Source organism: Anabas testudineus, chromosome 4 (genome assembly GCF_900324465.2).
Source record: "Anabas testudineus chromosome 4, fAnaTes1.2, whole genome shotgun sequence".
In the NCBI taxonomy this organism is placed as follows: domain Eukaryota; kingdom Metazoa; phylum Chordata; class Actinopteri; order Anabantiformes; family Anabantidae; genus Anabas; species Anabas testudineus.
In genome coordinates, this window is record NC_046613.1 from 17,333,499 (window position 1) to 17,349,488 (window position 15,990).

Genomic DNA, 15,990 nt, shown 5'->3' on the forward strand with positions numbered 1-15,990 from the left:
AGCATTTCCTCATTTACCGTAAGTTTAGTGACACAGGTCATGTAGCTCACTGTACAGAAGCATCAGCCTGGATACTGAATCACTGCTGGACATGAAGCACTTTATCCACCACTGAACCACCACTAAAAGCAAATATGGTAAGAAATTATTTTATTTATTTTATATTTTACTTTAAACTAATGAATGAATGAAGTAATTTGAGCTCTTCTACTCTACGGTTCACACTTTTCTCCATGTGTTGACTGTTTCATTTTGGCCATTTCCTCTTGACCATCACAGCATCTATGAATAACCCGACTGCTCGTATATACATTCTATTGTTTCTGTGGCTCAAACCTCAGTTACCTTCTATAGTGTAACTGAATACTCTTCTATACACGTTTAACCTGGTTTACAATTATTTTTGTTACATACGTGATCTGACGTTTTGAAATGGCACATCCTGGCTCTCTAGAGTGTTCAGTTTCAGTTATTCTCGACAGCAATTGCATAATATTCGGAGCAAAAAGAGGAAGTTGGATTGTGAAAAAAAGGAATGTTCACGCTGCTGCTGATGAAAGACAACTTTATTACGCAGCTATCACTTGTTAATGATTCACAGTGAGCTCAGTGGAGCTTCAAGCTTGTTGCTGATGTTTAGTTTTTTAACTGTAAAAGATTCTGCACTTCCTCCATGTTAGGGTGCACAAACAATTTATATTATCATGACTCTAACCTGCAATGCAAATAGATGTATTACAGTTTGGCAGCTCTTAAACAAATCAATCATCTACTATAAATGTCTGTTTTCTGTAGCAGAGACCGACTGGCATCACATTAACACTATTTTTAGTCAAATGTTATTTTTGAAGCACTTTTTGTACAGTGCAATTCAAAGTGCCTTCAACTACATGTGATCAAATACTTTTACAAACTATTTGAGGTATATATATTTAAAAGAGATTTACACTAGACTTTAACAATATTCCCCAGAACAAGCACAACATAAGTTATCGCTGAAATTATATTTCATAGTTATATAACTAAGTTTCATATGGCTTTCCCTGCAGCACACCTGCACAGCTACCATCTGTGGTGAGACCGTTTTTAAACCCTCAAAGTCCATGTGTCACAAAAGGCAACGTGCACACACATGCATGACACTGTCTTCTGCAGGCGCTCACTGACTGAAAGTGGAACCCGGTGTGTGTTTTGTGGTGTACAGAAAAGGCTTTAGTTTGCTTCCTTTGTTCCTTGTAATAACACTCACAACTGTGAGCATGTTTGCAGCTTATTGGTGCAGAGGTGACGGCAGATGACGTTTCTATGGTAACCGGCGCAGGATGCTGGCTACGGTACAGAGGTGTGTGGTTGTGAGCACTTCCTGCTCTGCTTCATAGCCTCTGTTCAGTTGCAGCTTTATGTTCAGACCATAGATGGTGGAATTCCTTTAGTATCTGATCCTTTTATTATCGTCGTGTTTTATTTTTGTCAACATAATAGAGCACGAAACTTTTTGTTCATCACAAAGTTTGCTTTTATTTATTTTTAGTTCGATTAGCTCACCAGTCCTCTGAGAAACAAACGTCATATGACTCCAACTGCTGTGTTTTAACTAATACAATTATTTCTTTGTTGGGCTAAAATGTGTTGACAGAATAACATCACAGAGACTTATGACTCGTGTCAGCACTAATAAGCCCTTTTCTTAGTTTGTTTATTAGCTCTAAATTTATTGACAATTTTCCAACACAACAGGCAAAATTGTTTATACCACATTTATCAGCTACCACTGAAAGATTAATTCCAACTGTTGTTCAAGATTCAATTCATTCAATATTCAAAAAACTTTATTAATCCCAGAGGGAAATTGTTTTGTCTTTTCACAGTAGTTCTTAACAAAGACAGAAAAAAGAACCACAACCAGATAAGATCCAGACCAACACAAATACATAACAACATCAACACAGAAAACTCAGGAGCAGCTAATGTTGATCAGTCTCTGGCTGAACGTGCTCCTCTGTCCAGCCAACACACTGTGCAGTGGGTGGGAGGGATTGTCCAGGATTGAGAGTAGTTTGAACAGCATCCTCCTCTCAGCTACAACATGTAGAGGGTCCAGCTCCACCCCCAGAATAGAGCCAGCCCTCCTGAACAGTTTGTTTAGCCAGTTAGTGTCTGCCACCTTCATGTGACGGACCCAGCAGACCACAGCATAGAAGATGAGACAGGAACCACACACTCATAGAACATCTGCAGCACGGTGCAGCAGACTTTGAAGGACCTGAGCCGCCTCAGAAATACATCCGGCTCTGAGCCTTTTTGTGAGTTCTTTATCCAGTCCAGTTTGTTGTTTACCTCCCTCTCCAACATCAACACTGTGAAGGAGCTCTCAGTAAATTATATTAAAATATTATAAAGTAAAGCTAAAGGAACTCAATGAAACCATTCAAATGTGCACAAAGTGAAAGTGTCACGACATCGGAAGTCTTTGAGAAACAGATTAGAATATAATTTTATGATAAGTAATCTGACTGATGGAGGGATACAACTAGATAAAGAAACCCTACAAAATATAGATACAAAATCCTGACCTGTCTTAGAAAAACTAAATTTACCCTGAGTCTGATGTTATGGCTTTAAAAACATTTCTATGTGACATCCTAATAAGACTTGATGTAGGTTTGAGGAAGCATGTCATCCACTTGAAGACAGTACAGTTAAAGGGAGCATGAAATTTATATTCCATCCACGCTAAATACAAACACTGAGTGCAATTACAAACACCAGCCCAGCTGTGGTCAGATTTTTCGAGTGTCTCAGTAATGTTTTGACATGTTAGCATCATCTGGTTTCAGAAACCTAAAGAAGATATAATCCTGGTTTAGAGAAAGCTGGATTTGCCACCTGGATTTCTCCAATTAAATTTAAAACTCTGTTGCTTTTATTCAGGTTTCTAAATATATTTTGTTGGTGTTAAACAAACTGACTCAGACGATGAGAAGTAAAGACACCTGAATACTAATAGAATAATTTAAACAAAGACGTGGTAATATAGTATTATTATAAACACAATATGCAAAACCAGGACTGATGTGATAACAGTCACTGTCAAATGTGTGTATGGTGTTGAGTTTGTGAAGAGGATGTAGAGTTTAGAAACAGCCCTGCATTCGAATTTACTGCAGGGCCATGTGTTAGAGTAAGTGTCAAAATACTGGTCTGGAGTGTTTTTTTATAGTCACCTACTGCGTGATGATCATCCTGTCTCAATAAATGACAGCAGATCAGCAACATGATGCTATTCCGTACGATAAACAGACAGGAAATTACTTCAAAACATCCTGTAAATAATAAACGCAGAATAGCAGCAGACAGCAGATGAGCTCACAATACACAGATACATGCAATGCAAATATAATATATAAAACCTGCCATGGTGACAGCTTATGAACTTCTTCACAGTTCATGCTCATCTTCAAAGCATGTAGGCTGTTTTAATGACTCTGGTTTGCATGTTATTACCACTGTGAGCCTAAAAGACCAAAGTACAACACATGCATCAAGGCTGTGAATACATTTTAAAAACCATATACCCAATATAAAATTTAGAAAAAAAAATGTCAATGGCATCATACATATTCTATCTTCTATTTATAAGTTGTGTAGCAGATCCAGATCATAATGAACAAATTACTTTTTGATGTTCAGTGTAGAACGAAATAGAGACCTGTGACTTTAATGTTGAATACTTGGATTACATTTTGCTGAAGTAATTTTGAATGCAGTTCTCTTTTTTTTAGTTGTAAATTAGATTTCTGCAATGTAGCGCTACTACTTTTACTTAAGTACAGTAGGTGTACACCCATGTTGTGGAGACATGAAGCTGCTTACAATGTCATTTTAAAGAGACTTACCATTTTTGGGAGGTACAAAGCAAGTTCCCCCAAGGTACCCAAAGTCTAAGTAATTTTTTGTGTTACAATGAGGGTTACAGTTAAATCTCTATAGTAAAGTCTCCAGGAAATGCAATGTCAATGTAATATTTTCTGAAATTATTATAACATGACTGTATGTTTTGATGTGATTGAGGAACACACACACACACACAATGATGTCAAAAGTACCAGCCATATGTGATAGATTTATGTAACTTTGTTTTAAGAAGGGGGGAGATAATACAACAAGAGTCGTTTGGAGTTGCTGCGCTTTTCCTTCTCTGCCTTGTTGCACTTTAACAAATTCTGTGTGCTGCAGAGAGTTGGTGGGGACTTATCAGCTCTGTGAAGATCAAAACAACCAGGAAGCTGTGTTGTTGCACGGTGCATTCTCACTTCGTAAAGATAGCGTGGGGGTTTGACAAGTGGTGTGTGTTTGTGAGCGTAGGGGGCATGCCTTGCTGTGCACTGTGCAGCTAACTTCCTGCTTCAGAAACAGAGCAGAGCGAAGTGAGTTTGTGCTCCTGTGTTGTTTTTCAGGAGGAGAACGTTGATGTCAAGGCTCTGAGGGCCCGCTTCAACAGCAAGGCCAACACCTCGGACGCCAGCAGCCGGGACAGCAACTCCCCAAAATCTCCACGGCCTAGTTTTGGGAGAGTGATCCTGCCAGTGACAGAGAACAACCTGGCCCATCACAGATTGTCGCCCATTATTCCTCCTCCTATGGCTGGACCAGGCCCGGTGAGACTACCAAGGATAGAGCCAATGGCCTCCATCCCCCCTAGGCCTAATACCTTCACTCGACCACCTCCTAACCCTGCAGTCAGATCATCCATACAGCAGACAGATGCCACCAAGGTCAAGCAGACGGGCGAGATGCTACAAACCATGATGCTGAGGCACCAGAGGCCTGCAGGCATCAAGCCACCCTTGGGCCCAGCACCAGCCCCAATCCCAAGCCTGCCCCCAGCGCTACCTCAGCTACCTGCACCAGCTCCGGCCTCCAATCCTGTACCGCTCCGTCAGCAATCCAGACAGAGGAGCGGAGGGGAGGTGACCCCACTGATGAAGCCCCTGCCCCCAGAGGGACCCCTGCCCTTGAAACCAAAACGTCCCCCCAACGTCAACCTGGAGCCTTTTATGAGGTTTAGTCGACGACCGGCCCTGCCGCCATCGAGGAAAAGTGATGGTGAGATTCTTTGTCTTATTAGTACGTCACAGATTTTTAATCAGCGTGACCAAACTGACCAGTGAAGATGATGTAAACATCCATCTAATTACTACTCTTTAATAAAGTTAATTTTGTTTTAACGTTTAATTCTCCTTATCACCCTGGTGAAGCCATGACAGTGGCTGATATAACTAAAAGTCAGATTAAGATCAAGATCAACTAGTTTATTTCTTGTCGGGCAAGAAAAAAACAGAAAGCAAAAAAAAAGCAAATGTCTGACCTTAATTTATAGTTAGGCTTGTTTATGTGTTTGCGAAGTTTGTGAACCATTTACTGTTTCTGTATAAATGCCGAAAAGGAAATAAGGGAAGTCTTACATTTGTGTTTACCAGAATCAGAAACTGGAGTGACCCATCTTTTGCTAGATTAAACCATTGCTGTAATGTTTTAGCCCATTCATCTTTAAAATCAGGGACTTTGCCTGGTTTCTTTCTGCCTGTTTAAAGTCCTTCCACAGTATTTGTGTAGGATCAAGGTCTGGACTTTGACTCATTAAAAACACTACACTTCTTATGTTTTAACCATTTTGTCCACAGAACATTCTTCCAGTAGGAGTTTGTCTCATCCACATGACCTCTAACAAACTGTAGATGAGTTAGACTGTAGACTGTTTGGAGATGAGTTGCTTCTCCTTGCAAATCTGCAATGCAAATCCTCATTGTTCAGTGTTCACAGATGGTGAACACTGATATTAGTCACTGAAAGAGAGGCATGTAGTTTGGGGTTCCTTATGAATGCCCAGACTACTACATGCCTTGCTCTTGGTGTGATCTATGTTGGTCAACCAGCAGTGATTTTGAATGTTCTCCAACTGTAAACAACCTGCTTGACACCAGTTGACTACTGGAGTCCAAATTATTTCGTAACACTTTCAAGCCTGGCGAGTATCAATAAATCTTCTTCTTAGGTTTGCAGAAATCTGCTTTGTTCAAGCCATGACACACTTGCAAACCTGTGCTTTCAAGATCAGACCCAGATTTATCTTATTTTAAATAAGACAAGGCCTCGCAGACTCACACATGATTGAAACACCTTTGTGTAACTTCACCTTCATTTTAAATGATAATCCTTTTTACCATAAACAAATACTTACAATTGGTTTAAATCCCTAGAAAATTGATTAATGTGCCATTTTGTTGTCTCGTTTGTTTAATTTGGTTCTCGTTATCTAGTTTTTAGGACTTGCATTAAAATCTAAACCATCAAATCATATTTGGGCATAAATACAATGCTTGTATTGTTTTTTAAACTCTGAAGTACTACTTTAATTGAATCAACTAGTATTGTGCCTGTTAATTGGCACATTTGAACAAAAAAAAGGTTAAGAGTTCAAATTAGTAATATCTGTCCAGTTTAAGTTGATGCTGTGTAAACAAGTGTTTATACAATTTCTGTATGCTTCACTGTATGTGAAGATGTTGTAACTAACAGCAGTTAATGTAAGAAAAGTCATTAAAGGAAACTGGTAATGTGCGTCTTTCTTTTTGTTTTTGCTTTTTTAATAAGCATCCTTTAGGAAAATGCTGTTTTCATTGACAGTTGTGTGTCTGTGTATTTACATCCCCAGCAGATTCCCCAGGCTCAACAGGCAGAAAAATATCCGTAATGAGTCCTCCAAAACCACCAGAACGATCCATTAAACCCAGCAGGCTGCCACGCCAGACCGCCTCCATGTGAGTACACAAACAAAAACTGTAAAAACTAGTCTCATGATGTAAAGATGCAGGAAATTGTTGTTTTTTTAAACCCACCACAAACAATGTTCACAGTACACACACACACACAGTGCACTTTGATGAAAACAAATCATAATTAGCACAGAATAACTTTTACATAGTCAGGCGTCAAGTTGTCGAGGTGCATGTCAATATAAGAAATAATAATATAATGTGAATTACATTATGTCTGGTTTCTTCTTCGCATCCGTCTTTGTTTTCTTTGGTCTCTGTGGTGAAAGCATTGCAACACTTTGTCTAAATAATTAAGTTGATTTACAACTGCTTTGAACTGTATGTAAATATATATTTCACAGAAACACGATGCCATTTAGGCAACACAGTGAAACATTTCAGAATATAAGTGCAGATATAATAAAACATTTTGCTAGAAAATAGTAGTAGCTTTATAAACAACACATTTCTATTGGTTTCAGGGACATTGTTGATGACCAGGACTATGATGACATTGCAAGCTTTGAGAAGAACGGTAAAAATAACTTAAAAAAAGACCTCTTAGTTCTCTTTTGATATTCTGATTATCACACATTATGTAAAAGGCTGTGCTACTTTTGTGAAAGACCAACATGCCTTTCATGTTTTTATACCATGTGACTTCACAGAGTCGTTGAGTGACAACAGTTCACAGTGTTTGGATGGGGTAAGTAAACTGAAACTGACTGACTTACTGTAAAAAGTCTCACATTTTTAGAATTCAAAAGCAGGTGGCTCCTCTTGTGAGAACATCCTACACTCCACACTGCTAAAACTAAAAACAAATTGAAATAAAGTTTAAATTCCAGTTTGTAATCCTAGAAAGCCATCTTCATATTCTACTCCTGCGACAAAAGCCTGAATTCTTTGATACAAGCTTTGAAAAAGTATTAAGAGATATTCAATCTATGGATCATAAATGAGCAGAAGTGAGTTGTGTTTCTAATTGAATATTCTTCTTTTGCAGGATAATGATGACGTGTATGAGTCTATTGATGAGTAAGTGTAATTCTCCTGCTTTTACCAATTAAATATTGTGTGTGCGTATGGTGTGTGTGCCTGCAGCTGCAGAGGACACTATTTTTATAATTTTGGTCACTGCTCTGTAATTTTTGCACGCACTGCTACCACAACTACAGCAACTAATGTTGTAACACCTGCTACCACAGTAGTGAGTAACTAATATGAGCCACGTAGAATAAGTTTGCTAATCATACAGTTTATGTTTGCTGATTTAAAAAATCCTTTTGCTCCAAGCAACATAAATATCCAAGCCACAGTTAATCAAGGTGAAGCTCCAAAGAAAAAGTTATTTGGTATCCGATCCTCTGATCCCTAGTTTTAAAGTCACAAAAGCATTTTTGATAAGGTTTAGTGTGACTGCAGGATGTTTCATTGAGTGTGTAATGCAGTTTTACTTCATTTATAAATTTCTGTGTTTTTGTGAAATCTCTCCTGTTTCTGTTTCAACATCCTGTACTTCTTGTCAAAGCAGGATATTGTGACAAAACGTAGTAAGAAATGTCCCCACACAAGGTGAAAACACTGTCAACGCTTGTTGCAGAATTAATGTATTAGCTACCATGATTGTTCTCTTTCAACAACTGTGATCTTGTAGCTTTTTCTGCAGATAAAATAAGTTATACTGTACTGTATAACACTGTATATTGTATAGTATACTATATCTATACTAGCTGTCTGTTGTTATGTGGAGAAGTGTCTTAAAAGGTAATTTTGTATGTTAACTGTGTGTTCATAGGGACCACGTGGAGGTAAACCGGGCAAAAGACATCAAGACGAGCAAGAAAGATGCAAAGAAGCAACGGGAACAGGAGAGGAAAGAGCAGATGGAGCGTCAGAAACGAGAGAATGAGCTAAGGAAAAACTTTCAGGTAAGGAACCTAACACCAAAGCCAATAGCTGATAGCATAGACTTCTAACCTTTAGTTGACATTGACAACAGTTGACAAATGTGGTCTTATAAAACAGGGAAGCACTGAAGGCGAAAAATCTTATGAATCAAGATTACTGCAGCTGATTCTCCATTTACATGAATGCTATGAGTGTTGTGAATTTATAAACTAAGTTTTTATGAATTTATCTTTTAGTTTTAATTTAAACCAGAGCTATTTCCATGAAATTTGCAAATTCAACTACATATCTTTAAATACAGGCTTCTTTGATTCTGTGCACTCCATCCCAATCCAAATCTTATTTATTTCTGTTAATTGTCAATTTTCATGATTTAATTTTATGTTCCTCTGTAGTTGGAAGGGGAGGTGGATGTTATTCATACAGCCAAAGTCCGACATGATTGGTATGGAGGAGGAAAATTGGAGCTCAGTGTACGGCAAGGCGAGAGTGTGGAGATCGTCCGAGTGAAAAATAACCCAGGAGGGAAATGGTTGGCTCGCTCTTTGAATGGAAGCTGTAAGTTTTGAAATCTGTCTGAAATCATGACAGGGAAATCATGTAGGAAACAGTTTCATCAGAACCTCTTTATAAATAGACATAAAAGAACACTACAGCTAAATCAACCTAACAGATACTACAAGAACTATTGACACTGACAAATTCACATAACAGTTTTCAATAGGTGACAAGTTTGTGGATTTCATGTTGGGCACTACTGTGTGTCAGAGTTTACTCTGACTATTCAGCAGCAGTTTTTGTATCTGTAGGGTAAAAGAGTTTCTATCCACCTGTTTTAACATGTTTTATGTTTGTTTGGTTTTTGAGTGAGATTACAAACCTGGCTTTGGTGGGAAAATATGCATATCAAGAAACTGAAACTTAATTTTGCAGCAGTTGCTTCTGCATTTTCTGCACCTTGGCAGGCATGACGTGTGGTTGTACTTGTGAGAATCAAGTTTAGACCTTGAAACTGAACCTGTTTTATCTGTTACTTGTTCCTCAAAGGACTATGCCTCAAAAGAAATAGCAGTTATTTTTTATGCAGATGCTACACAACTTTCTATGAAAGCAAAATGTTCTTCTAGCCATGTTTCTCAAACTTTTAGCATCTGTTTACTTCTATTTGTGTTTGTAGATTATGTACACGGTTATGTTATAAAAGTAGTGTTGTTGAAGTTTATATAACTTTAACTCACACTGATAGTGACTAAACTAGAATTGACTGGAAATTTTAGACACTTTAAAATAAGAATGAAAAAAGTCATAAAATCACAATTTATTTGTCTGTTTACTTTGGATTCTTTATTTTTGATCTCTTCTGCTGTTGCAGATAAAAGAAATACGGTATACTTCCGTTGCCTGCGACTATTCTGCTATTCTACCAGTGCCAGAAACAAATGAATTAAACAATATGTGTGACAACTTTATATTACATTAATATTGATTTAATAAAATTAATTAATTGTAATTCTTTGCTCTACAAAATTTTCCCAATTAATAATTCCCCAATAACTTACTATGCATTTATAGATAAGTAATTGTGAACAAAGATATCTATAATACAATACAATAATTGTAGTGGGTTATATACAGCAATAATAATGCACAGTAATAAAACTGATGAGTCCTTCATGTCCTTCTGTTACCGTGCAGATGGATACATCAGTAACACATGTGTGGATATTGACTATGAGGCAGTGAAGCGCAAAGTGCTCCAGTCTAGAAAAATGGACACATCATCATTACCTCCACCACCACCAGACCCCCCACAGATGTCGAATACGGACTTAAACAACAGAGACAGGTAAATTATGTCATGTTCATACTGTGGTAGTGAGTTTTTCCTATATTGTAAGAGAAATGCTTTAAATGAAATGTCTTTTTCATCAGTTTCATCTACATCTACTCACACTAACGTGTTGCTTGCGTTTCCTCTTCTCTACAGTATGCTTCAAGATGATGGTAAGTAAAAACAGAGCACACATGAGAACACTCGGCCAAAGCTGGAAAAGAAATCAGTTTATCCATTAAGCTGATCCCATTCACAACCCCTCGATGTTTGTAGAATCCTTAACCATGGGAAATAAGGAGGGGGTGAATGCGCATGAGTCTGTTTGCGCATTATGAAAAAGTTGGATCTTCACTAGAAGACGTCTCTGACTTCTTAATTTAACTCCATTCATCTAGAATCCTCAGTTCCCCTGAACTCCATAATCAACAGCAGCAGCAGTAGCATCTACTGTAGTTGTATAGTTAAGAATTAGCAACTTGATCCTAAAACATTCTGTAACATTTCACCAAAACATATTAGTTGGCTAGCCTACAATGTGGGTTATGTTTTTTCTATGTTAATGCTAAATGTTTGGAACAGTTTGTTATTATTTATTTCTTATTATTGCTTATTAATTATTTTTACTTTACTTTTAACGCTGTAGGTTTTTCTTTACTGTACTTTTTTTTGTCCACAGATGACTATGATGATGTTCGTCCATTAAATGAGGATTTTCCTCCACCACCACTTGAAATCAGGTATCTATTCACATCTGTATCAATAAAAGGCAACAGGAAATTACTATAAATGTAATGTTAAATGTTAAATGTAGCTATAGTTTAATTGTAATGTAAATGAGGATCTATAATTAATCAGTTAGTTTTAGTTACCGAGATAACTGATCAAAACAGGTTTTGTTTATCTTATTTGTATGCTACTTGATTATTCAATACATTTGATTATCTAACAAACTGTGAAATCGTTTTCAGCATAGATCCCAAAAAAGAGAAAGATCTACGAAAGAAATTTAAGGTAAATCATTTTCACACTCTCATGCCAGATTGTTTGGTGGTACTTAAAGCAATGTCATCAGCATAGAAGTGAAATAAAATGTACTCCTGACTTACGGGTTCAACATGAATACAAAAAGAAGAAATTGGCATCCAGGGTTGATCTCTGAGGAACCCCATGTTAAACCCCAAACTATAACATGATATATATAAAATAAACATCTTATATGCCCTCATAACTATTGTTTTCTAGTATGACGGTCCGCTCAGAGTTCTGCACACAATGATGGTAGATCCTAACAGCATCATAAAGAAGCCAGGTACCAAAGATCTGTTGGTGTCTCAGGGAGAAATCTTGGATGTCATCCAGTTAACCAACAGCAAGAAAGCTCTGTGTCGCAACCAGAATGGAAAATGTATGTATTATTTTCTCTCTTCTTAGTAAGTGTTGATGAGGCATTACCAAAGTCAACAGAACCCAATGAGTAAACAATGTGTCAAAGATTATAATAGTGAAAACCATAATGCGTGGATTTGTGAATTGTATAGGTGTGTTTATAGTAAAGTTTTTTGATCTTGTCTATTGCATTGACAAACCTAACAGCCTCACAACCTCATTTGTTAATAATGATGTCTGTGCACAACACATCTGCAAAGTTCCAAAAAGATACAGTAGCCTTAATGCAACATAAATTTTAGTTGATCGGCATCTTACAGAACAACATATTCTCATTTCGAAGTTTCCAAAATATTTCTTTTCTACCATGATAATGCTTGTCAGTGACAGTGTAGTAAAAATAAACAGTAGATAATACTGTATATGTACAGTGGCAAGAAAAAGTATGTGAATTTCATGGTTTTCTACATTATTTTGTCATAAAATGTGATCTTATCTTTATCTAAGTTCAGAGTATTAACAAATATAATGTGTCTAAAATAATAACTCAAAACTAAATCTACTCTTTTATGTCTTTATTTTATGTTTACATCCATAAAAACCTCATAGTGAATAATGACCTCAAAAAATCTAATTGGAGTCAGGTTTTAGCATAACTTAAGAAAATTATTTTATTGGGTTGGACTAGAGCTACTTTGACTGACAAAAACCACTCAGGTTTTTTGAGTGAGACGAATGTACTTATGTGAGCCATGCCTTACCAAAAGGAGCTTTAAGAGGCTCTAAGGACAAGAATTGTTGATTTACATAAAGCTGGAAAGGGTTACAAAGTGATGTCAAAGACTTTCACCAGAAATTCACCAGACTACAGTTAGACAAACAATCTGCAAATGGAGTCTCTCTGGGACTGTGGCTACTCTACCAAGAAGTGGGCGGCCAGTCAAAATGATCCCAAGAGCACATCAAACACTCATCAGTGAGGTAAAGAAACAACCCCGAGTGACACCCAAGATTTGAAGGCTTCATTGGAACTGGCTAATGTCTGTGCTTATGAGTCTACAGTAGGTAAAACATTGAACAAGCAGGTTGTCTATTGCAGGACACCACAAAGGAAGCTGCTGCTTACTAAAAAGAACATTGCTGCACGCCTGAAGTTTGTGAAAGAGCACGTGAACACTCCACAGCGGTATTAGCAAAATTTTCTGTGGACTTTTGAAACTAAGATTGAACTATTTGGAAAGAACACACAGCGCTACATCTGGCATAAAAAGGGCACAGCATTTATTCATGAAAACATCCTCCCAACCGTAAAGTATGGTGGAGGAAATATGATGAAATAAGATGAATTCCCAAATACATCAAACAATTCTTCAGAATAATGTGAGAATGTCTGTACGTCAGCTGAAACTCTGTAGAAGTTGAGTGATGTAACAGGACAATAAACAAAAACACAGATGCAATCAATTTTCTTTTTTCTAACTTAGATGAAGATCAGATCACTTTTTATGAAAACGTAATGCAGAAAACCATGAAATTTCAAAAGGTTCACATACTTTACAAAAAAATACATATTTACAGTTTTAATTAAATCTGCGTTTTGTCTCATGTCTCACAGATGGTTACGTGTCCAGGTCTCTTCTTCTTCCATTGTAAGTGAATCTTTCTCATTTTTTGTATCTTCACATTGTTTTTGACACTATTAACTTATTTAACTCAATGTAAAGTTGTAAGAGTTATAGAATAAAATACACACAGTATTGACAAGTGTGGACATACTTCTATACTTACACACATTATCTGAAGTTAGCTAAAATGTTATATATTCTACTGTATCTAGTACACTACATTTTGTTTTGGTTTTGGCTTTACACAGAAATGTCAGTGGGAATAACCCTTCTGCACTCAGTTTAACATCTGTCTTCCTTTGCAGGGAAGGAGACATTTATGATGACGTCGATTATCTGGGCGGTGAGTTATCTTTTGATCTTCAGGTTCTTTAACACATTCAGTGCAAAATGAACTAATGGAACATCCAGTGTCGTTTGAATTTTCAAAGCAATCCTGTTTGTCTCACTTTTTAAATCTATTTCTAAGAAACAGTTTTTTCTCATTTGTTTTTTTCCCCTTCTTTTCAGATGTTTATGACAACGACTCTTCCCACACTGATTATTAAAGCATGTCAAACTAAACACACACACTCACAGTAAGAGACAGGGAAATAATCTAATAATAGAAAAGTTAAGTCAAACTTAAGCTACTTAAGACAGTAACTGTAAAAAACTTGGCTAAGTCAAAAGCTAAACTGAAGATAGATTTACATATTCTCTCAAACAAACAAACTATACTGCATTAAAATGAAAACTAAAAGAAACTATGTGAACCCATAAAAAACTATCACACACACACATACACACACACACACATTCCCAGTGCTGAGAATAACAAACTTATCATTTCAGTGTTTGTCAAACTGCTTGTATAGAAAATGAGTACACTATAACTGTAGCTTTGTGTATTGCTCGATGACTGAGATAATTTAAAATAAATAAAATGTTTTTTTCTGGTATTTGTGTCCCAATGTGAATTTATTTTTATTAACATGTGATCATTATGTTAACAGAAAACATAATTCAGTTGCAATTACATTCCCTACAAAATTATATTTGTAATTCATAACTAATAACGTTTAAATAATTGTTCAATCAACTGAAACAAATAAATTGCAAAATCAATTAAAAATATACTGTGATAATGTCGTCTTCCATTTTTATCTTCTTCTAAGGAAAGAATCAGAGTGGCATAGAGTGAGTAAAGGACATACTGTACTAGTTCCTATTTGTAATTCATCCCCTGAACTAGTCGCATTAACACTCAAGCTGTTTTATTTTGTATATATTTCTTTGAAAAGATTCTTCAAGTCACATGTTTTTGTATACAGATGAGGATGGTGAAAGTAAAATGAGCTGAAGCTTCTTCTAAGACATCAAACCATGTCATACCATTCAAAAGCCATTTAGGTAAAAATGACGTTGTCACTCTGCGTTTAGGGATGTGGCTCCATGCACAACAACATGTGTGCTGGCACAGAGCGCTGCTGACAGCCGCCCCCAGCCAGGTCAGATCCTTATAAAGGTATAATGAGACAAACCTAACCCTCTTGAGCAAGCACTGGGCAACAGTGGAAAGAGGGATGAAATCTCAAGCAGAAACAGGCTCATGGTGGGGTGGTCATCTGCCTTGACCAGATGGGATGAGTGGAAAGAGGAGAGAGAAAAGATAATAGATTTAGAACATTTGGTCTCTACTTGTTCTTGAACAACATGGTGACGTTTGGTGGTTTCTTAATTTACGGTTGATCATCATGCTCCTGGTCTTTGTACTTTCTCTTTCTATGGGAACACAGAGAATGAGCACACACATCACCGCTGTCTGTGCAGTGATGTACGTAAGAACACATTATTAACTAAGATCATCAGTCAGTCACAAAAACACAAAGGTACAGTGGCAAGAAAAAATACATGAACCTTTTGGTATAAATTTCATGGTTTTCTGCATCATTTGGCAGAAAATGTGATCTGATCTCTATCTATGTCAATAGCACTAACAAATATAATGTGCCTAAAATAATAACTATATGATATAATAATACCTTATAGTGTAAGTGGAAAGAGTAGGGACTGTCGCTGTTCTACCAAGAAGTGGGCATCCAGTCAAAAGAGCACAATAAGCACTCATCAATGAGGTAAAGAAGCAACCCAGAGTGACAACCAAAGATTTGAAGGCGTCATTGGAACTGGTTAACGTCTGTGTTTATGAGTCTACAGTAGGTAAAGCATTGAACAAGCAGGGTGTCTATGGCAGGACACCACAAAGGAAGCTGCTGCTTCCTAAAAGTAACATTGCTGCCTGCCTGAAGTTTGCCAAAGAGCACATTTTATGACAAATTAATGCAGAAAACCATGAAATTCCAAATGTTTCACATACTTTTTCTGTATATCTTTACTGTATACTGCTACAGCAAAGTTAGAAAAAGAAACTCTA

At 36.9% G+C, this 15,990-nt stretch overlaps 1 protein-coding gene across 2 annotated transcripts; it reads left to right on the forward strand.

The window, feature by feature from the left end:
* The first annotated feature begins 16 nt into the window (after window positions 1-16).
* Window positions 17-14,515, forward strand: si:ch73-40i7.2 (FYN-binding protein 1). 2 transcript variants are annotated; one of them, XM_026344945.1, is made up of 16 exons: window positions 17-137; window positions 4,458-5,106; window positions 6,716-6,821; window positions 7,301-7,353; window positions 7,487-7,524; window positions 7,825-7,856; window positions 8,617-8,749; window positions 9,125-9,287; window positions 10,425-10,575; window positions 10,717-10,733; window positions 11,240-11,300; window positions 11,532-11,574; window positions 11,806-11,968; window positions 13,565-13,598; window positions 13,880-13,917; window positions 14,085-14,515. In XM_026344945.1, exons 1-16 carry the CDS (start codon window positions 135-137, stop codon window positions 14,120-14,122), a joined length of 1,722 nt encoding a protein of 573 aa, XP_026200730.1. In that variant the 5' UTR covers window positions 17-134; the 3' UTR covers window positions 14,123-14,515. The 2 variants fall into 2 exon arrangements, with proteins under 2 accessions (XP_026200730.1, XP_026200731.1); XM_026344946.1 differs by having other exon boundaries at window positions 6,719-6,821.
* Window positions 14,516-15,990: the final 1,475 nt, after the last annotated feature.

Bases quoted from the DNA above. Each gene is read 5' to 3' on its own strand.
- si:ch73-40i7.2 (XM_026344945.1), top strand. The intron at 7,857-8,616 runs GTAAGTGTAATT...GTGTGTTCATAG, and splicing joins GTGTATGAGTCTATTGATGA to GGACCACGTGGAGGTAAACC. The intron at 9,288-10,424 runs GTAAGTTTTGAA...GTTACCGTGCAG, and splicing joins TCGCTCTTTGAATGGAAGCT to ATGGATACATCAGTAACACA.